At 31.1% G+C, this 21624-nt stretch overlaps 4 protein-coding genes and 2 long non-coding RNA genes across 12 annotated transcripts; 2 read left to right on the forward strand and 4 right to left on the reverse strand.

Moving 5' to 3' along the window:
* Window positions 1–1607: 1607 nt before the first annotated feature.
* Window positions 1608–4763, forward strand: LOC111705303 (translation initiation factor IF-2). The gene is made up of 4 exons (XM_023477803.1): window positions 1608–1712; window positions 1974–2054; window positions 4018–4062; window positions 4112–4763. The coding sequence occupies exons 2-4, from the start codon at window positions 1977–1979 to the stop codon at window positions 4484–4486; spliced, it is 498 nt and encodes a 165-aa protein (XP_023333571.1). The 5' UTR covers window positions 1608–1712; window positions 1974–1976; the 3' UTR covers window positions 4487–4763.
* Window positions 4764–7428: 2665 nt separating this feature from the next.
* LOC111705302 (ubiquitin domain-containing protein DSK2b) lies at window positions 7429–8740 on the reverse strand. Of its 7 annotated transcripts, none has more exons than XM_023477796.1 (4): window positions 8680–8740; window positions 7918–7998; window positions 7840–7866; window positions 7429–7789 (listed from the first exon to the last, which is right to left on the reverse strand). In XM_023477796.1, exons 2-4 carry the CDS (start codon window positions 7993–7995, stop codon window positions 7544–7546), a joined length of 351 nt encoding a protein of 116 aa, XP_023333564.1. In that variant the 5' UTR covers window positions 7996–7998; window positions 8680–8740; the 3' UTR covers window positions 7429–7543. The 7 variants fall into 7 exon arrangements, with proteins under 7 accessions (XP_023333564.1, XP_023333566.1, XP_023333567.1 ...); XM_023477798.1 differs by having other exon boundaries at window positions 7918–7995; window positions 8680–8722; XM_023477799.1 differs by lacking the exon at window positions 7840–7866.
* Window positions 8741–8865: 125 nt separating this feature from the next.
* On the reverse strand, window positions 8866–10553 carry LOC111705293 (uncharacterized). The gene is made up of 3 exons (XR_002765978.1): window positions 10367–10553; window positions 9735–9771; window positions 8866–8958 (listed from the first exon to the last, which is right to left on the reverse strand). It is a non-coding gene; the product is annotated as an uncharacterized LOC111705293 (long non-coding RNA).
* A 3126-nt stretch (window positions 10554–13679) lies between these two features.
* LOC111705308 (uncharacterized) lies at window positions 13680–15004 on the forward strand. Its single transcript, XM_023477809.1, has 4 exons — window positions 13680–13758; window positions 14097–14181; window positions 14608–14645; window positions 14828–15004. Exons 1-4 carry the CDS (start codon window positions 13700–13702, stop codon window positions 14982–14984), a joined length of 339 nt encoding a protein of 112 aa, XP_023333577.1. The 5' UTR covers window positions 13680–13699; the 3' UTR covers window positions 14985–15004.
* A 2282-nt stretch (window positions 15005–17286) lies between these two features.
* LOC111705307 (uncharacterized) lies at window positions 17287–17834 on the reverse strand. Its single transcript, XR_002765981.1, has 2 exons — window positions 17609–17834; window positions 17287–17551 (listed from the first exon to the last, which is right to left on the reverse strand). It is a non-coding gene; the product is annotated as an uncharacterized LOC111705307 (long non-coding RNA).
* A 953-nt stretch (window positions 17835–18787) lies between these two features.
* LOC111705294 (sporozoite surface protein 2-like) lies at window positions 18788–21184 on the reverse strand. The gene is made up of 2 exons (XM_023477787.1): window positions 20971–21184; window positions 18788–19629 (listed from the first exon to the last, which is right to left on the reverse strand). Exons 1-2 carry the CDS (start codon window positions 21058–21060, stop codon window positions 18973–18975), a joined length of 747 nt encoding a protein of 248 aa, XP_023333555.1. The 5' UTR covers window positions 21061–21184; the 3' UTR covers window positions 18788–18972.
* Between the last annotated feature and the right edge of the window lie 440 nt (window positions 21185–21624).

Consider the following 21624-nt stretch of genomic DNA (forward strand, 5'->3'; position numbering starts at 1 on the left):
ATAATACATAATTTAAAAACAACTTACAATTTTTTTTAACTGGGGACGGTAAATTAAATATTAAATAAAAAATTAATAAAATTTTCAAAGCTTAAATATGTGACCAACATCCAAATAAACCTGAAAATAAAAACATCCACCTGCAGAATCCCAACTGAATGAGAAAATGAACTTGGAAATAGACACGGCCACTATATATAGAGAGAAGGACAAAAATTAATTGTGGCATACATGTAATGGTGATAAACCTTGGTCCCTTATGCTTAGATCGGAAAAACCTTTAGACATAGGACATTGTGTTTGGAAACAAACAGAGGGACTCATACCCAGTGGATGAAACTGAACATGTTAACCATTGTTCAGTCAATCCGCACCACTAGTAGATCACACATCTAGTAAACATATGCACTGCACTTACATTAAATGTGAAAAAGATTTTCCAATAAAATGAGACCCTATTTAATATCCACACACAAAATCAAAAGAGCCTTGTAATTATATTTCATTAAAAAAAAACACTATGTAAATTTGTAATCAAACTCATGCTACTTATTTTGTGTAAATAAAACTATTTAGATCTAAAAACAATAACAAAATAAACAGAAAAAAATTTTAAACTGAATTTTACAAATATGAAGAAAAAATGGCTGCTTTTAACAGAAGATGAACATTCAAACCTTAAAGTATTACTGAAAGAGGGGGCGCAAAGCGCCTTGTAATTCTAGTCTATATTTGGTTGGGTGTCTGTTTGTTTGTATCCAATAAATGTCAAAACTACTAACCAACACTGAGTCCAACATTTTTGAGGCAACTTTTCTTAAAGAATAGCAAAAGTATTTTGAAAAAATTTCTTACATGGGAAACAAGGAATGTACATAGATTAAAACAAAACTTAATCTTCTGCTTGGTGTACTGAAAGAAGGAGTTTAACCTTGATTGGTATCCAAGCCATGCACAATGATACCATTTTTTTACTTGACCAGCTGTGAGGACAGGACAGCTATGGAAGATTCCTCTCAAGAGAGCTTCAGGTCTTTCAACTACTATAATACTCTTTCATCAGCTTAACAAAAACATACAACTTTCTATTATTGAGTAAATAAAATAATTGTCAGATTTAGTGCAAATTTTGTGACAAAATTTATGCAAAATGTTTGTAAAAAAGGGCAAATTTTTCAAGATTATTTTTCTCCTGAATTTCAATTTTTTCTAAAAAGCTATGGATCATCAAAATCAGACAATTTTATAAAGGAGGTAAAACAGGCTTATTTCAGGAAGTAGGCCTAGACCCTCAGGCAGTCATAAAAAAAAATTAAATCAAGATATTAAAGCTTTCCAAGGCTTATAGTTTAAAAAAAACCAAAGGGCTTCCAGCAGGAATATGGTTAACACTTTATCATTTGCACTGCTAGAAAAAGTTTGAATATTTTTATTACACTTTATGCATTCATCTCGCATAATTTAGTGCTAATTATTCTATGACTGCCAGGACCCTCAAGCAGTCATGGAAAAAAAAATTTCTAAGATTTGGGAAAATATATTTAGGAAAAGTTAAGAAATTTAATTTCTTGACTTAATTTGTTGCTGATTATTCTATTAACTCATATTACATTTTTTAGAATAATTTTTCAGTGACTTACTGACTGTCATGAGTGGGGAACAGTAGAATAACTGAAATAAATTATCAATATTTCATTTTATTATACATTGAAGTAAGCATCAAAATAAGATTAACTTATCAGTTTTTTAGATTTTGTAATGTCTAATACAGGAAGATACAACAAAAATCAAGTATGAAATCTTGATAGAGTTTACATAAGTTGTAGGGATACAAAGTTGTCATTTCTTAACTATTAACAAACATTCATTACAAAGCTAAATTATCTGAACATGAAGTCATTTTATTTATATTTCCAATCAGATTGAAACATTTTTTATTTACAAATCTCTAAAAGATTAAAGCATTTGTTTAGAAGATGAACTTTATCATTGTTCTGGTATTGTTCCAAAGTGTTGGCATAAGTCCGAAACATTACCTAATAGAAACTAACAAGGTAACATGTAGAGAACTTTATTTCCTATTCTTTAAAATCTTTTTACTCTGGAGATAATCTAGCAGAACCAAAGCAGGTATCATAAAGACATGGTTTTTTGAATATTCTAAATAAAGCGAAAAAATTTAAATTGATTAAAGACCTAAGGTCATCTTTGACCTAAAAAATTATTTGTGACATTCATTAAAGACAACCTAATAATAATAATTAGAAAATAGCCCTAGTCCTGCAATTTCCGAAATGTTCTGGCATTTGTCTGCTTTAAAAAACAGTGATTCTGACATAATCATTGATTTCTTCGGTAATGGTGAAAACTAAAAGATAGCAGAGCTGGGAACTTTAGAAAGGTGGATATCGGGATTAATGCTTTTACACTCTTTTTCTTAATCTCCAGATTAAATATTGTTTGTTCTCCCCCATGAATAAAATCTCCAGATTAATTAGATCGGGATTAAGGATATCATATATTCCAAAGTTTTCAGCTCAGACCACATTTTAGGTTACCTATAAGGTATGCCACAACCAATTTTTAAGGTCAAAGACGACTAATTCAATCAATTACACTTATTCCGGTTTATTTAGAAGTAGGTAAGTATACCACCTAACAGGAGAACCAACCTTAGTCCACAGGTACAGGCACAGCATTTTGGAACACCAGTTCACCAAAAATATGCTAGTTGCTGACCTTCTCTGTTCAATTGGTCTACACAGTCAAATCTTTATTGATGGCAGGAAAAATAAACCATTAACTAATTCCAAAGCTAAAGTTGTGAACCTAAGAAGAAAGATCAACCCACAGGAACCAACAGCTGTCCTATGAGACCATCTTTAGCGCCCCAATTCAGTGCATAAAGGAAAAAAGACCTATTTCCTTACTTACTTTTTCCTAAAATAGCAGTACGTGGATTTCCTATCCACACCTCCTTGGAAAAAACAATAAATAGAGCGGACATTTTTTCTATCTGAAAACCTATACCTCTCCACATATAAAAAAAGTAACTTGTGGACAGTGGCTAGTGGCTACACAGAGTAGGGCTGGGCGCGTTAACGGTGGAACGATCGTTCTTTGCTGAGAACGAACGGAACGATCGTTCCGAAAAAAAAACGAACGCTTAGAACGCGTTCTTAAAAATATTGGAACGATTAGTAAAAGAACGGAACGGAACGGGAATTGCTTGAAAAGAATGGTTAAAATCGTTAACACGTTCTTTTTATCAAGAACTTGTTCTAAGTTGGGAACGCATTTTAAATCACCACTTTAAACCGCCCATACCCCCCCCCCTTCCCTGGTCTTTGCTAAACTGGCAATACTCAGACTAAACAGCAGGTATCGTACATACATATTAAGGATATAAGCACTCCCGCCCCTCCCCCCCGCTCTCACAAAATTAAACATTATTATCTAAGCTTATTCTTTTAACCCTAAATTTAAAATATATAATTTAAAGTATTATTTACGGCCGTGAGGAACTTTTTATTTAAAAATTGTAATTTTTACTTTTTAACCAACTCTTTTCTATAAAACTTTTGTCTTTGATGTAATTGTCCGTTACTAAGAACGGAACGGTGGATGGAAAAGTTCTTAATTAAGAACAGAACAAGAGGGATGCAACCGTTCTTCAACTAAGAACACCAAGAACGGAACGGAACGGGAAGACCGTGCTTCTACTCAGAACGGAACGGAACGAGAACGGAACGATAAAAAAAAGAGGAACGAGAACGGAACGATTTAGCTGAAGGCCCTCGTTCTAGAACGGAACGGAACGATTTCAAAACAGTCGGAACGTGCCCAGCCCTAACACAGAGACTTAAATAAAACCCCCAAACTGTGTGTCAAGAGGTCCTTGCTGGCATATTACCCTCAACTTAAGAAAAGTAAAAAAGCTTCTGATTAAATGAATATGTTATTTTCTTAAATTTCTGTGATAATTATCCATAATTTGGACATTCCTTTACTTTTTAGGAAACAGGGAAAAGAGGCAACACTGACTTAGTAGGAACAGAGCAGGTAATTTAAAGGACAAAATATGTTATTTCTTTAACATTACAAATTAAAGGAACATGCACGAGGTACCAATGGAACTGATTATTTCTTTGAATTTTTGGCCTCATTATTGGGTCCTCCACCTGCTCCTCCTCCTCCGCCGCCCCCTCCTCCACCTCCTCCTCCACCACCAGGTCCACCAGGACCTCCCCTACCGGGTGCACCAGGTTTCCCACTAGAAGCATTCCTCGGTGGAAAAGGCAAAGGAGGCGGAAAAGGCAAAGCAGGTGGAAAAGGGAAAGGGGTTGGAAAAGGTAAAGGAGGTGGGAAAGGTAAACTGGGTGGAAAGGGAAAGCTAGGCGGAAAGGGTAAGCTAGGTGGGAAGGGTAAAGGAGGTGGAAAAGGAAAAGGAGGTGTTGAAGGTTTACTGGATGTACTATATACTTGAGGCAACCAGGGTCGGGGGACTGCAGCTGCAGGATCAACCATGGGTTTATTGAATTGTGTTTATAATTAAACTTTTTTTTACTTTTATGAACAATTACATGTTGTTAAGATTATATAAACATAAGTTTAATGAATAGTAAGTTGGGCAAAGCTTACAGTTTACATTGTCAAAATGTATGCTAAAATGATTCAAAATTACAACTATAGTTAAAGATATCATTTTCCAATTGTTCATTTAAAACCTTTTTGTTTGTGATAAAATAAACTAAGTAATCTGATTTAATAGAATATTACTTGTAACAGTTTCTCTGCTAGGGTTTCCAGTTGTAATTATGTTTCGCATAACACTTTCTTTCACTTAGGCAGGAGCATTATGCTTAATTACGCGTTTATTACATTTATGAAAGAAAGTCTAGTTTTGACTAATTAATGTGTAATTACGCAAAATTACGTAATACGAAAAAATTCCGTAATAAATAAAGTACATATTAATTCTCAGAAATAATTTTAGCGGGAAAGTATGTGTAACAGTGTAAGGATATGCCTGCTACAACCATGTCAAACATATTTTGACAATTTTATTGACACTTTTTTCAAACAAGGAAGGTAAACTTGAGAAAGAAGGTTGAAATATTAACAAGTCGTCGAAAATTGAAAATTCATAGATTATGTATTTTTTTTTGATAAAAATAAATTGTTGGCCATTTGTTAAACTTTTTAGTTGTCGAACATGAAAATTACATCAACATAGTATTGGCTGAAATTTCTGATTCAACTTGCATGACATTATTTTCCTTGTAAGTTAGTTGATTTATTTAAATTAAAAGTTAAAAATTTCGCAAAATTACTTTGTAGAAATTACGGCGTAATTTTGTGAAATTGAAGTTTCGCTAATAGCGCGTAATTAATACAAAATTTCGCAAAATTACCTCTTAGAAATTACGCAAAATTACGCCGAAATTACACCGTAATTACGCGTAATTATAGTTTCGTCTATTGCGTGTAATCATTACAAAATTTCGTGAAATTACGTTGTAGAAATGACGCGAAATTACGCCGTAATTAAGCGTAATTTATAGTTTCGCTTATTACGCGTGATCATAACAAAATTTTGCCAAATTATGTTTTAGAAATTACGCGGAATTTTGCAAAATGGATATTTGCCCAATTACGAGAAATCATGCGAAATTACACAAAATGAAAATTATCACGCGTAACTGCGCATAATTACGTGTAAGAGAAGAATCTATTACGGAGGAAACCCTAATCTCTGCTAACCTACAGAACTGTACACTTACCAAAAATTCTTATTTTTCTCATTCCTTGGAAATCTTGAAAATTAATGATGTAAGGACTATTTTATCTACCAACATTAATAGTTTGAAATCTCTGATAAAGGGTTGAAAAAATTTGAATTTATGGAAAGTGTTTATCTTATTTAAAGTGATCTCTTCAAGTTTATAATCATTAAGCAGTAGCATCTCTTAATCCTCATCCTTAAATAATGGAATATAAATGATATTGATTATCTTCATATTCTTTTAGATTTGACTACTGACTCCCTAAACTGTCATTTGTCACATCTTAAACAACAAGACCACTACTTCTTTTCCTCTATCATTCACCGTATCTATACTGAAAAAAATAATTGAGATCATGCTCTATATGCAATTATCTTAAATATAAGTTAAAAACACTTTTTTTCCTTTTTAGAGCAACCTTTGTTAATTCCCAAATCTGTTGATGCTTTGAGTTTAACTACAGAATAAAAGTTTTGAAGATTAGATATTTAATTTAAATTTCAATGAAAGTAGACTTTTTAATAAAAATTGTTTATGTATACCATTAACACTTTATCATTATGTTGAGATTTTTCTAAAAGAAGGCTCTGTATGTAAAAAGCCAAATGTTTGTTATTGAGGCAGAGTTGAGTTTGGGAGCCTACAAGACATAGCATGATTCACGGAGATGATCTTGATTGGCTAGGAGGTCATTCTGGGAATTTTAAGGCTCCGGAGGTCAGTTTGTTGGGTTCATGGATGCTTTGCAGCCTCTACCTCCTTGTGCTCATACATGATCATAACAAGTTAACAACCTAAAAGGTTCTAAATATTTTTTTCATAAATTTTCCTCAAATGTCAAAATTCTATCACGCATCATTATTCTTCTCAGTCATTAATTATATGTAAACTTTTCAAATTGCATTAAATTTTTCAATTATAAAATTTCAACAAATCTTGAAAATTTACCTTTGTTAGCCAAATCCTGCATGAGAATGAAACCATTTGGTTTCCTCTCAAAAGGGAACTGATCTTTTATCCAATTTTCTTCAACTTGTATTAAAAGTGAAATGAATAGAGTGGATTAAATGCTGTCATATTTTAAAAAAAAGTTATAAATGCATTGCTAAAGAGTTTTATAGTAATGAAATGTAACCATTTTTTAAGTTAAACCTGCTCTGATGAAAACAATTCATGGATTTTAAATCCACCAGCAAATCTAGCATTTTTTCTCCATGCACTCTAAATTTTTAAATAATCCTTTCCTCATATTTGATCTATTTTGACTATAGAAATTTAGCTTGTCTGGGTGTCTGTTTATTTGTATGCAATAACCGTCAAATTGGCTGAACTGATCAGGCCCAAATTTTGTGTGGGACCTCAAGTAGCCCCAGGGATGTTTATCAGACTTAAAATATGTAATCTTAAAATATTTTTAACTCAAATTATTTAATTTCATAAAATTTTTAAAATGCCTGAAAAATATTATGAAATTGGCAAATAAAAAAAAATGTTTATACAAGAAGATGGGTGGAATGGCCCTAAAAGCTTAGAGATTTTAAAATTAACAATTTTGTAAACGTCAGATGCTTCCATATGTTACAGAAAACCTCCATTTTGTTAACAGGACTTTGCCCAGCTTTACACTTCTCTGGTCTTCATAATAGTTTCACATTCTTTTTATTTCAATGAGTAAATATTCTTTTTGAAATAAACTCTAATATAATCAGGTAGGTCTGATATTTCAAGCAGAATTTATTAAAGATATCTGCTCCTGGCTAGTCCCCTGCAAGCAGTGCAGCACCACCAACTCCAAGTCCAAGTAGTCCTGCTAATTCAGCTAATCCTCCCAGTCCAAAGAGTCCCGGTCCACCCAGTTCAATGAGTCCAGGTCTTCTCATCATTCCCATCATTGTACCATTTCCTCCCATTGGCATTCTGCTTGGCGTGAGCCCTGGTATATTCAGGGTAGGAATAGGAAGAGGAGGTAAGTCTATGTAATCAGACTCCTTGCCCTGTTGTTCCTTAAAATAATCTAGGGTAAAATGACAAGAAATTATATTTTTTAAGTTACCTGCTTAGTTTCAGCTCGCAGCATGTCCTGCATAAAAGATGTAAAAAGAATTGAAAATTAAGTGGTTAGGTGTGTTACCTGATTAGTTTCTAAAAGGTAATGTTTTGGAGTTATTCCAAGGATTTGTAATAATAGCAGAACAATTATTAGGTTCATCTACTATAAATATATATGAACCCCTTTTACCTAGTTACCTTAGTTATAAATTACATATGCTGTTGGCTGGTGAGTAGCCAGGATTTTCCAACGGGGGATGCAAAGAGGGGTGCTGTAGTAGGATTACAAAGTGAAACTTACATGGTATGTTCAACAACATTTGAGTAAGAACAACTGAGACTGGGATTGAATTATCATAACATTGAGCCAAAAAATGTTAATTTTAAAATTGTTAACAAACAGAAATAGCTGTTCTTAAAAAATAAAGAATATCAACAAATGGAAGTGTTTCAAATGATGGCAACTAACAGAAAATACAAAATTGCTTTAAGTATTTTGATGTTTTATTTTTCATGTTAAGACCAATAATAAAATTGAGAATGTTGATGAAATAATTGTTAACAGCTGGCACAATTGACTATTTTTGAAATTGTTAAGACTGATAATTAAATTGGGAATGTTAATTAACAGTTGAATTTAGAACAATTTTATTTAACTGTTTATTTAACCATGGCTTTAAAAGATCGAATCTTAATGTTGATCAGATGTAGCCCAACTTCATCAAAGCTCATTATATTTGCAAGGCAGTATAACAGATAATGCTGATTATGTGGGCATGGGTGTTCTAGATGTTTCAATAATAAGAATAAATAACAAATGGAAAAATATGTAATGATTTCATACCTGATTTGACAAGACAAACAAGTAAAGCTAAAGAAAGATTAAATACTGAGATATATTTAAATAACTAACTACTAAAATTTAAAATCAAATTAAAAAATTTAATTTAGTTGAATAAAATAATTGGTAATTGCTTTCATTATTAGAAAATATTGTTTTAGTTAAATGATTGATTGATCAGAAGAAATTTATTTATAATTAAAAAAACATTAAAATTATGAACCTGTGGCAGTTCACCCACGTTGGATTCCTAAAATGCAGTACACTGTGTACTCCCTCATACTGCATATATTATTGTTTTGATTATAATATATGGCATCTTGTATAAATACTTTATTTAATTAAAATATGGTTAGTTCAAAGATAATATATATATAGATATGCAGGCAGGTATAAATTTAGAGGTCTTGAGAAAATGTGCAAACAGCACCATCTCTGTCGTACGCATGGCATTTTATCCTCTGGATTGATGCTAATTTATCACTTTGTTTATGCGTGATAACACTAAATGCGTACTATAGTATCAACAATGTATACTGCATATTGTACTTAATGAAACAAATTAATCAATGCAAATAAAACTGAGGTAGGAATTTGACTAGACAAAGTTTAAATGTGCAAGTTGTACTGAATGGCATACGTAAATTAACGCAATTTAAATAAAAATTATGACTATAAAAGTACATCGAGTCTAGGACAAATTACAACTGATCTGATCATAACATAAGCAAAACGCGTACTGTATGTTTGTGTTACCTTGAAATTTAATTTTATTGGTCAAACAGGTCCAGATAGCAACACTTGAACTATACAGGATGCAATACGCGTACTGTATGTTTATATAACACAAATGCGTATTTCCTACAGATAGCAGCAAGGGGAGAAAGGAATATAGAAAGTAATCAATTTGCTATAGATGTCTCTCCTTGCACATTTTCTCAGAGGTTCAAAAATTAGTTGTCTGCTACAAGCAATTTAGGAAGGAGGTTTCTACCTGCCTGCATATCTATATATATATATTATTTTTGGGTTAGTTAGAATTAATTACTCATTCTTACTTATTCAAGCCTATCTATCCTGGTCCACCCAGCCCACCTGGTCCATAGGGATGTTAACGTTTTTATTTTTTAGAAAAGGGATCGTTTCGTTAAGAACACGGACAAAAAATCGAAAATGAAATGATCGTTTTCATAAACGATCGTTTTTTTAATGTTCGTTCTTTAAAAATGGTCCTTTTAGAATTGATAGTTTTAAAAAACGAACATTTTATCGTTTTTTAAAATGATCGTCTTTATGAAATTTGTAGTTTTGTTAATGATCGTGAACGACGACCCTTTGTCAACGAAGAGAGTAAACCGACCTGAAGGGCATCTGCACGTATCAGTAGTTTTTAAGAAAATATCAAGAAGTTTAGCTTCGTTAACTATCGTTAACGACAACCCTTTGTTAACGATAGTTTTTTTAAAAGTGATCGTTTTTTAAACAATGGTATAAAAAACAGTTGCAAATCGTTTTAACAAAAACGATCGTCAATCATTTTCTAAAAGTTCAAAACAAGTGGGTCGTTTTTAAAAACGAATCTTTTTTTCGAAAACGAAACTATCGTTTTTGAAAATGATTGAAAAAACGAAACAAATAATGATCGTTTAACGATCGTTTTCAAAAACAATTATCAACCCTACTGGTCCACCTGGTCCCCCCAATCGACCTGGTCCACTTTGTCCACCTGGTCCAGCTAGTCCTCCTGGTCCAACTAGTCCACTGGTCCACCTACTCCACCTGGTCCTCCTGTGTACCTTTTATTTCATCCGCGATTTAAAAAATTCGGGAAAATACGGCTTGGGTCTAAGCTGTTGTTGGTTCTTTTTTACGGCTTAAGCTTTCGGATTCAAGCTGCAGCTCATTTTCCACAGAGTTGAGTTAAAAAACTGGTTTAATATTCTATTTGGCGGATTTTCATGGCAGGAATTGACGCATTCTGGGTTTTTAAGAGATCAATACTCAACATTGAGCCTTATTCTCCACTAAAACTAAGGTCGGTTTTATTTTCATTGTGCCTAATTCCTTAAGTCGAACCGAAGATCTTGCAGCTGTCAATCACGTGACACAAGCTGTTTCCAGAGTTGTGCTGAAGATTGGGTTTTATAGTCGGGTTTAAGGAATTACGGCTCGAGCCGAAGTTTTTAAGTCGCGGGCTCTGAACAAACAATATTTTAAAGTTTTAAGCTAACTTTGAAACAAAATTTCAAAACATTTCATTTGTGTCCCTTAATGATAAAACAAATAAGGTAGTGAGAATCAAAGGAATTGAGTGCTAGCCACAAACTCAGATTATCTAATCCCTATATCTTTGCAACCCAAAGTTGTAGACGTTAAATATTTTAATCTATGAAATCTGTTACATCAAATAGTTTAAGTCTAAAATAAAAAGGTTAACACCATCAGGTTTCAAAGATATAGGGATTATAATATTTGAGTTTGAGTTTATAAAGGATTCATACAATCCTTCTTCAAATTCTCCCAATAATCTGAAACACCATCTCTAATACCCCATTTTCAACTTCCTCACCTTTCCCTTTTAGATAAAGTCTAACACGCTTCCTCATCATCTTTAACTGCTTTCCAATATCCCTTACACAATAAAGCCCAATGAAACACTTAATGTCATCTTTTAATGTCATTTAAAGAAGTTAATAATCATAGTAAACTTTCTAGAAATGTTACATTTAACTTTGCTTGCATGTATTTCTATCGTCCCAAAACTGAAATGCCTCGTAAGTAAAATTAGTAAATTATGAGTAATCCTTCTTCATTAAAAAAATATTTCGGTCTTAAATCGGATTTTTAAATTACTTTTTTAGAAATTTATAGACTTCTGTATTGAGAAACTTCTAACTAATAATTCTTAAAATAAGAATTACTTGATATGTCTGGAAACTAAAGATATTTGATCGGAAACATTTAATAAAAAATAGTAAGTTGATTTACGCAATCTAATATATGTAAAAATACTTAAAATCTTAGCATGATATACAAGAACAATTGTGTCACGAAAAAATAAAAATTCAGCCTTTCTTTTGAGACCAAAAGATAAATATAAATAAGTTGGCAGTAATTTCCTAATATAGGATTTTCAGACCCNTAGATATATCCATGTAGACCATGGGGCCTCAGTGCTCAGCCATATAGCCTGTCCTAGCTGCAGTGCTCGGCCCAGAAACTATTTTAACCTGACCTAACCCTGATATGTAACACAATAAATACTAATTTTTATGAAAATAGGTGTAATAGAGGGCTGCAGTGCTCGGCCCCCTAGCCTGTCCTAGCCATAGCATGTGGCCCAGAAATTGTCCTAACAGCTCACCTTACTCTGAACTAATAGTAAAACATTTATCAATTTTGTTTAAATTAGTTGAAATCTATGTAATGTCAAAAATAAATAGTGGAGGGGGGGGGGTGCGGGGGTTCAAAATCCTTCTTTAGGAAATTACCTGGGTTTGTCCCAGAGAGATTGTGTTTCTAGGACAGACTCAAAATATAACTTAGTTTCTAGTGCTAGATTATTCCCATAAGTACCCGTTTTAACTGTTATTGATATTTCATAATTTAATGCAATAAACAACTTTTCAATATGGAAATATAGTTTTTGAAGAAAAAATTCACTCACATGTTTAACCATGTTTAATTCTTTTTCAGATCAAGAATGTCTTACCAGTTGATAAAATTCTTCAGCCTGTCCTTCGTTCCCTCTGAAGTTATTTTATGGATTCTCCCTGAAGAGAGCAAACAAATTGGAGAAAGGGTTTCTTTACAAAGAAGGATTCTGCATAAATTTTGTCATATTTCGTACACAAGAGATAATCTATATAAATCTTTTGTCTACTAACTATAAATAATAATGATCTATTCAAATAATCAACCTACTTTTTTTTAGAACTTTTCTCAAAATGGATGCCAAAATTGAAAAAAAAAACTTGATTAACCTATTTAAAAAAATGTTTAGTTAATTAGCTTGACAAAACAAACAACTATTTTTGCTTTGTTTTAGATTCTTCAAGTAACAGATTAATAAAAAAAAAAAAAATTTTGTTACTCCGATCAGATTCAGAGAAAAGGTTGAGGGGTTTTAGAATCTAATCATACTCAAAATATTACTCCATGCTTTAAATTATTGGTTTAAAGGAATTGAGTTTCTGCCAAAAAAATCAAATTGTCTAACCACGATGGATATGTGTAACCTGATGGTTCAAACCTGTGATATTTCAGACTTACAATATTTGATCTAACAGTATTCATAGTTTGAAATGTCAAAAGTCTATGAAATTGGGTTGCAAAGATATAGGGATTAAAAACTCGGAGTTTGTAGCAAAAACTCAGTTCCTTTACTAAGATATTTTGAAACCCTAACTTTTCAGCATACAACATTTAAGCAGTTTTCTTAAGTTTTTATTATATGATTTTCGAGATGGTGGTATTTAGCTTGCAGCATAGTACACAAGTCATTTAAACTTTTTTTGGAAGAAAAACTGTGGCAGGTTAAAGTAACACTTCCTATTAATCCCAGAGGGGGAAATGAAACATTTTTTTATTTTCTGTTAAATCTATAGCTATGACTGTTTTGGAAATATTAATGTAATATTGATCATGCAATTATAGAGATTGTTATATTTTTTAACATGTTTATATTTTAGAACAATCTATTCATTTCATTTGTAGACTGACAATCCTTACCTACTGCTCAGTGATCTAAAAAAGAAAAAATAATAACAATAAAAATGACAACTAATTTAGATCATCCTGAAAGTAATCCAATTGATAATAAGTACACTTCTGTATATCAATTATTAAGCCAATTATTTACAAAACTATGCAAGTAAAAGATTTTTTTTACAGATTATTTATTCATTTCTTAAGATTTATGTGAGTTTAGGTCTAAACACGAAAAAATGGGATAAGCAGATTTGTCTATTTTTTATCTATTAAATATCACCGTAGATTTTCAATTAAGAAACCAATAAACTTAATGACCATTTATTTAATTCTTAAGTCATTTCAATTAATTTGTTTCACTGTTCAAATCAGGTAATATTACTAAAATTTTTTAACTGTTTCAGGGTTCAAGTTTAAATTTTCAAAAATATGACTTACATAATAATAACAATACAAATTAAACCCACACAACCCTAACCAAAGACAATTATATGAGCATATTCATGTAACTTAGTAAATACTTACAAAATAAAGATATATCCATGTAGAAAGAGTTATTTAGTTATATAAAAATGTAGATATATCCATGTAGAAAGAGTTATTTAGTTATATAAAAATGTAGATATATCCATGAAGAAAGAGTTATTTAGTTATATAAAAATGTTGAAAACCAATTAAATTTAAATTATAATTCTTCTTATTTTATTAAGAATGAAGTTAGATCTGGTTTTTGTCCTGATATTTAGCATTCTGTATACTAGCAAAGGGATGAAATATCTTTTAGATACTGAGGAGGTATTTATTTAAAATATATAGTTCTAAACCATAAAATTATTGTTGTGAAGTTCATGACAAGAAGTAAGTTTCCAAATTATATATTCTCCTAATCAGAAAACGCAAGAGTATTGAGGTATTAAGCACGCGTATTGAGGGGTTGAGGGAGGTTTGCAGGGAACTGGGCAGAGTTAAAATGTAATGTCAGATTTAGAAAAACGAGGCTATGTTGTAGCCGAAGAGGTCACAGAAGTTCTTGTTTGTACTAGGGCGGATGGTGAAGTGTAAGTGATGAGTAAGAGAGAGAAGATAGTTTTGGGAAGGGTCTAAGAAGTGAAGATTTCATTGCAATACTGAGTACCAAAGCAAAGAGGTTCATATTTGCATAAATCATAAGTTGTTTATTAAATATTTAATTTTGAAAAATGTTATCAATAAAATGTTAAGACTGAAGCAGACTCAGCAGATGGAACAGACTATCAGAGGTAATCTTTAGTTTTCATATTTCAATCCATTTAATGTAGCAAGTACGCAAAACCAGTTGTTTCGTTTTTACGTATAAAAATATTACAAGGTTTTTTTTTGAGCTGCTATCAAACAATAAATCTTAAAAACCATCACTGTATTTTTCAGTATATAAATAATACTAAATGCTGGTTTTTTTAAGTGGTGGTTCAGGAGATTCTCCTAATCCTCCTCCTGGAGCACCTGCAGCCCCATCAGGTCCAGCAGGTCCAGCACCCCCTGCAGGGGGACCTGGACTGATGGATGGAATGATGGATTTCATTGTAGACTGTTTCAATAAATTTTTAATGTTTATGTGAATAAATTTTATAAAACTTTGCTTAAAGTCAATCAAATTATTTTTTAATGCTATAACATAAAACCTCATCTAAGTGTGATAAACACAGGGCTACAATTTATCATTTTATAAATACATAAACTTCTGAAAACAATATCAACTAAAATGACTGGATAACTGTTCCAATGCATAGTTTCAGATGCAGTTTAGCATTGTCACTTAATATGGAAACTTTTAACAAAAAACATAATCAAGTTTTTGTTTAATAAATCATTTATTGATCTTGAATATGTTTATTTTGAATATAATTGATTTAACAAATATATTAAGCACAAGTTAAACTTTTCTAAAATTCTAACTTAAAAAGTATCTGTCACATGAAAATTCTCTCAAATTAAAAATTTTTTATTTTTGATAAAAGTTGATAATTACAAAAAAATTTCATAATTATTGCAGAAGAAATATTTTCACTTCTTTTTTATTAATACTTGTATGTACAGCAAAGTTTTTTTTTGAAATGTCAGTGAAGTTTTTGACACGATTGTACTAATGTATTCAGAATACAGAAACATGCCTAGAATTCATCCATCTTCTCTGTGATTTCACAAGAACAAATCAAACATCTACTGCCGTGGCAGTATACCAAAATAGGTTTTGAGAAATTAAGTGCATGGTACTAATTATGCTCTAAATCCTGATTCTGGTTTGCTTGAAGTTGTTATCACTATAACAGCACCTTACTTGATTTCAAGCCGTCTCAGGGGGGTTCTCATATTTTCTAGGGTCTTCAAGTCATTTTAATTCAAGGCTCTGCTTTTTTATGGATAAGAACCATAATCAATATTTAAAGGTGAAGAACATTCATCTTTATCTTCATAATTTGTTGGATCTTCATTTAATCTTATATCATCTTCCTCATCAATTTTAAAGTAGAACATTTGAAGATCAATCTAATGCACAAAGATTAGTTTGACCTCTGTGAGTAAAATAAAAACTATATATAGCCTATCTACCAGTTCAAAAAGTTGTACTAGTAATGTTGCACACCTTTTATCTTCTCTTCGGTCTAATTCAGTTTAAGCTGTAAATATATGAATATTGTATAATGAATTATAACTGAGCAGAACATGCCAAGATCTGTAACATTTTCATTTTAAAATTACTTAAATAAAAAAAAAAATAAATTCAAAATGGTTGACATGCTTTGATGTTAAAACAAGCATATAGGAAAATGGAAGAAGTTATAAATTTAAAAATGACATAACTTTCAAATCTGTTAAAGTTCTTTTTAAGAAACATTGTTTGAAACTTTGTTGTGCAGTTTAGATTTCTTGAGAAACTCAAGCTCTTTTGAGCTTTTTAATTATCACATAATACATTAGTCAAATGAAGGATTATCAAATTGGAAAAAAAAACCATTAAAACAATGTTTTATAGGTTTCTAACCAAAAATAAAAAATTTGTAGTACTATCAATTAAATGATACAAGTTTTCTCAACTATTTGTCTATCAAGGCTGAAATGAAAAGGACTTTGACACTTTTTTATGAAATACCTTTAAATCATTAAAAGAATTTAATAAGGGTTAAAGATATTTTAGAGCACATTAATCTAATCTATCAATGAATATATATTTACTACAATTATCAAGTTACTTTCCACATATCTAGCACTTCAAATAATAATTGAGAACACATTTTATTTCTTTTGATGGATCATTTAAGTCTTAATAAATAATTTTTCCAAGGGACCTTTCTTTGTTTTTGCATATTCGCCAATAAACTTAAATATGATTGGAGTTAATATTTAAAATCTTTGAAATTGTGTCATGGAAGGTAATTTAGGCATTTATTTATAAGTTTTTAATCTGCTATCACTCTCAGGATCTTTGACCTTAAAAACCTCAAAAGTTAAATATTTAAAACTTTAAAAGTTAGTCATTTTAGGTATCTCTTAGGTTAATGGTGTTCTTATGCTATTCAATGATTTGGAATGGAAAGTTTTCAGAATTTTAAAAAGTGACTTTAAACATTTGGCTTTTGATTTACACCTATCTGAAATAAAATATCATTACTTACCATTCTGCATGAATAAATGCAAACAAATTCTACATTTCAATTTCAAATAAGAGCTGTGGCCGAATTTAAAGAATTTGAGCGGCGGTTTAAATTTAAGCTGCGGCTTAAATATGGTTGGTTCCACTTAAAATTATATCAAATTTTTCAAGATTTAAGCCGGTGCTAAATTTAAACCGGGTTTTGGCGGATTTAAACCGCGGCTCAAATTCTTTAAATTCCATCTCTGGTTGACTAAAGTAAAGTGTAATCTTATTCTTCAAATTGCTATTATATTTATCATTAAGATGTCAGATTCTAAAAGCATAGTGACAAACATGCTAGGGTCAGTAATAGTATCCATTGTAATAATTTTGATATCTAGCTTGGGATTCAAGGTTGCTAACTTGGGATTCAAGGTTGCGTGCCAACTCATCTGCTGCTGTTCTTGCAGCTTGATCTACTTGACGTTGTAAATCAGCTTCCACGCCTGGAAACAGGGCATTGAACTGATAGTCACTACCATGCACCTTATTCTAAATGATCTCAAAAACATCAGTAAATCAATTTATAAAGAATTGTAAATTGTTTACCTGAGAAGTTTCTATAAGAAAAGATTTTCCAATGGTCTTATCCAGAAAGCAAAAACTCAGTAAAACATACATTTTCATTCTGATTGATGCTGACAACAGCTTCATGATGATTCTTGCCAAATTGCCGCAGTACTGGAAACATCAATTACATACCATACCTTTTTGCAAATAAGTTTTTATATGAGGGGATTCTGTTACTAATGCTAATGTCGTTACATTATTAACTAAGCTTAGAGTTTTCATACTTAAAGATTAAATGCTGATTGAAGATTAAATTACCATTAAAAAAAATTCTATGATTACCTGTTAAATAACTTTCTATAATTGGATTAAATTGCAATTATTAAAAAAAAAGTTTTACCAAGAATACATTATTAATATGTTTTGTTTTATTAGATTGGTAAAAACAAGATAAATTTCTTCACACATATTGTCATTACTAAAAAAAGTGATTATCTTATCCACTACTTCAAACGTGTGCAGTGCCTCTATCAAATACCACTTCGATTTGTTTAAGTAAAGAATGGTTGTATTGATCACATTTTTACAAAACTTTGTTTATTGATTTTTTTTTAGTTAAAATCTTATTTTGTCTGATCCTTATTCTATATACCTTAATCCAGTACATTTATGAATATTTATTACAGTAAAAATAAAAGTAATATGTTAAGTTTTGAGTCACAGATAATTTCTAGTAAAAATCTATTTTTATTAACTTTGAGGTGTTTTGAAGCCTCATATGCATTGCAAGGTCTCTAAGGAATTGAGTCTTTGCCACAAACTTGAATTTTATATTCTTTGAAACCTGATGGTGACCAAATTTCAAACTTAGGTTATTTGATCTAACAAATTCATAGTTATGTATATATAGGGATTAAAAAATCAGAGTTTGTGACAAAGGCTTAAATCCTTTGCATGTACATTGTTACACTGTAAATTCGGGAGGTTTTGTTTTTACATTTTTTATTACTATAAGATGGTCTTATGTTTGATTAAACTCAGAATTTGTGATCCTGTTTTTCTTCTGTTCTTAAATCTTCAAATATAAATATTATTCAAAAGAAGTTTGACATTTTTAATTAAAGGCTTGCTTTAGCAACTAATATTGCAGTCATATTTAAAGGAATCTTTTGCACACCTTAAAAAAAGAAGCAAAATGTTTTTATATAATTTCATAAATTCTTCATTATTAAATTATTTATTGCAGTAAGATTTTATGTATAAGCTATGTGTTTTCCAGTGTTACAGTGTTTAAGCTTTATAGGTTCAAAAATGTCAACCACAGTAAATGCAATCTTAGTCCAAGGCTCTGCTTTTTCATGCACAATGCACATTCCATATATAAAATAATTGTGAGATTCTAATTAAATGCTAAAAGCCGAAGAACCTTCATATTCATCATTAGTTGGATCATCATACTCTTCATTAGCTGTAGAACCTTCATCTTCAAAATTAGTTGGATCATTATTCTCTTCATCTACAGAAGGATCATTATTCTCTTCATTTACAGTAGGATCATATTCTTCTTCAAAATATGGATCATCATTCTCTTCATTTACAGTTGGAAAATCATCATCTTCGTTGTTTGAAGGATAATCATCCTCTTCATTGCTCACAGGTCCTCTTATTCTTTGTTTACCTGGTCCACTTTGTCTGTTTCTCTCACGATCTGGTCTAGGTCTCCTATTTCTTTTTCCACCTGGTCTAGGTCCCCTATTTCTTTCTTCATTTGGTCTAGGTCTTCTATTACTTGGCCTAGGTGGTCTTGGTCTTCTATTCCTTTGCCTAGGTGGTCTTGGTCTCCTATTTCTTGGTATATCCCTAATTGTCTCTAGAATCTGTTGAACATTTATTCCTGGATTAGGAAGTCTTACTCTTCTTACTACTGGTGGCCCAGGAAGTAGAATTGTTCTGGATGTAACTATAATTGGTCTAGATGTAACTACAACTGAACCTCCAAATCCAATTCCCCCTCCAAATAATTGATAATCTGAATCATATTCCTGGATCTTTTCTTTTCTCTAAAACAAAAAATTATTAATAATGCTAAATGAGGGATGTTTTGAATAATTCAGTTTAATCTGCAGTAGAAGAAAGGATTACTTCTGACTGAACAGCAAATTTCTAGATCAAAAGGATGTAAAGTATTTGTTAATATATTTAATCCCAAGTGCAACTTCACACTTTTAAATATGATAAAATTCCCAGTCAACATCCTTCATGGATATCAAATATTATTCCATCTTAAAGGATCCCAAATGTTGATTGGCTGATATTAAAGACAGAAATTATATATATTATTATTGTTAACAATTGGAAGCATGAAAAAATTCCATACGCAGAATGTATGGTACTGCAAGGGAGTGTTTATTTTTCTGCATTTCATAATTCATTTCTTATATTGATTATTGATATTTACATCTTTTAACACCTCAAATGCAGTACTAATTTCTGAAGTGTAGTGCACACACGCAAAATGCCCCAAAATGTACTTTTAACCCTGTTCCCATTTGGGATCAGAAATGGAATTATTAAGAAATATTTTTTGGTTTAGGATTTATAGCTACTTGAAGTTAGATCGTCAAAAAGCAAGTTTTTTAGCCGATCAGAAATTTAAAAAAAACCTTTTTTGGACCTTTTTTTTAAAATGTTATTTTGATGTTTCTATTTTGGCTAAAGAGCTGGTTAATAACTTTTCTTAAAGCTATTACTGTAAAGATTGGTTAGAAGACTTTTAAAAACTTTATTGCATTATATAAGCAAGTTTCGATGAAATTATGAAGGTATATAAAAATCTATTTTTGACGAAAAAGTTTTTAAAACTTTCTTTTAAAATTATGGAAAAAATCTGCACATTTCTGCCATTATGAGCCTAATTGATTAGTAAAATATCGACATTAAACAAATGATTTTAACCAGATGGAATTATTGTGGATTACAATTATCTGTAGGAACTTTATCAAAGAAACAAGAATGCGCACGGTCGCACAGAAAAACTTGTATTTAAAATGCGAAAAATTTTAATAGAATTATTCTACTTTCATAGTCGTCCTTAGAAGAGTCCGTCATTTTTTTCATCAAATTAAAGAAAGTATAGTGTTTCTAAACAAATTAAGCAGTTTAGGATTAAAACAAACAATCAAAATATTCAAGATAAAAGGGCGCGCGCGGTATAAACAGGATAAAATGAGCAACATTTTTTTAACTATAAATGCCATTCTGGACACAGTAAATGTGCGCATTTTCCTTGGAAACTTTTGATTGAAATGCAATTTTGCACTTGCAGAAGTTCATTGTCAATCATGAGGAGAGATCAATTGTCAATTGAGATTATGGACAACCAAATCTATTTAATAATTTACCTGTCCTGTCTCTATTAAGAACTTTTTCCCAGAGATTTGAATTGCAGGGGGGCCAAGAACCAGTAGGTAGGCACACAAATTTAAATTCATATAACCTTTATATATGTTTCACTGGAGTTCATATAGTTTGGGTTGAATTTCTATCACATATCACCAGAACATGGCCTCCGACATTCTTCATAAAAAATATCTGTAAACTGTACAATTAGTTAAAATTATGTGAATATGAATAATTAAATACGAAATATGAGATTAAATTATTTCAATAAATAAGACCATTTCAAGGAAGAACTAAAAATATATAAACCTGATATCTTGACAACTCTGAAAGTTTTTCACCAAATCTTAATACGAACTAGACTTTAAAGTGTTGCAACACCTTGGCCTTTGGTTTTACCTCACTAACTCACTTATTCTTTTTTGTAGGCCTAGGCATATACATTAGCAAGGCAAATGTTTCTGGCAAGTTTAAAAGGAGTAATTGGCATATTGTTGCTCGATTTTAGCATGAGAGCATGCACATCTTGGTTCACAGTGATGACAAGATTGTTGTTGGTAAAAGGTTGGTTTTAGTATGCAATATTTACCCTTAAAACTAAAAACTATTTTGATAAATGTTTGAATCAAAACATAGATATCATTCTTCATTCTTGC

Source organism: Eurytemora carolleeae, unplaced genomic scaffold (assembly GCF_000591075.1).
Source record: "Eurytemora carolleeae unplaced genomic scaffold, Eaff_2.0 scaffold639, whole genome shotgun sequence".
NCBI classification, from domain to species: Eukaryota; Metazoa; Arthropoda; class Copepoda; order Calanoida; family Temoridae; genus Eurytemora; species Eurytemora carolleeae.

What these genes read in the sequence shown, in the direction of transcription:
- LOC111705302 (XM_023477796.1), bottom strand. Translation starts at nt 7,995, where the DNA reads ATGAACCTAATAATTGTTCTGCTATTATTACAAATCCTTGGAATAACT. An exon ending in ACCTTTTAGAAACTAATCAG is followed by an intron (nt 7,867 to 7,917) that starts GTAACACACCTA and finishes TCTTTTATGCAG; the next exon opens with GACATGCTGCGAGCTGAAAC. An exon ending in TGCGAGCTGAAACTAAGCAG is followed by an intron (nt 7,790 to 7,839) that starts GTAACTTAAAAA and finishes GATTATTTTAAG; the next exon opens with GAACAACAGGGCAAGGAGTC.
- LOC111705294 (XM_023477787.1), bottom strand. Translation starts at nt 21,060, where the DNA reads ATGAATTTAAATTTGTGTGCCTACCTACTGGTTCTTGGCCCCCCTGCA. An exon ending in TCTTAATAGAGACAGGACAG is followed by an intron (nt 19,630 to 20,970) that starts GTAAATTATTAA and finishes TTTTTGTTTTAG; the next exon opens with AGAAAAGAAAAGATCCAGGA.
- LOC111705308 (XM_023477809.1), top strand. Translation starts at nt 13,700, where the DNA reads ATGACCATTTATTTAATTCTTAAGTCATTTCAATTAATTTGTTTCACT. An exon ending in ATCTTTTAGATACTGAGGAG is followed by an intron (nt 14,182 to 14,607) that starts GTATTTATTTAA and finishes TAAAATGTTAAG; the next exon opens with ACTGAAGCAGACTCAGCAGA. An exon ending in GATGGAACAGACTATCAGAG is followed by an intron (nt 14,646 to 14,827) that starts GTAATCTTTAGT and finishes GGTTTTTTTAAG; the next exon opens with TGGTGGTTCAGGAGATTCTC.
- LOC111705303 (XM_023477803.1), top strand. Translation starts at nt 1,977, where the DNA reads ATGAACTTTATCATTGTTCTGGTATTGTTCCAAAGTGTTGGCATAAGT. An exon ending in ACCTAATAGAAACTAACAAG is followed by an intron (nt 2,055 to 4,017) that starts GTAACATGTAGA and finishes TTTACTTTTTAG; the next exon opens with GAAACAGGGAAAAGAGGCAA. An exon ending in ACTTAGTAGGAACAGAGCAG is followed by an intron (nt 4,063 to 4,111) that starts GTAATTTAAAGG and finishes TACAAATTAAAG; the next exon opens with GAACATGCACGAGGTACCAA.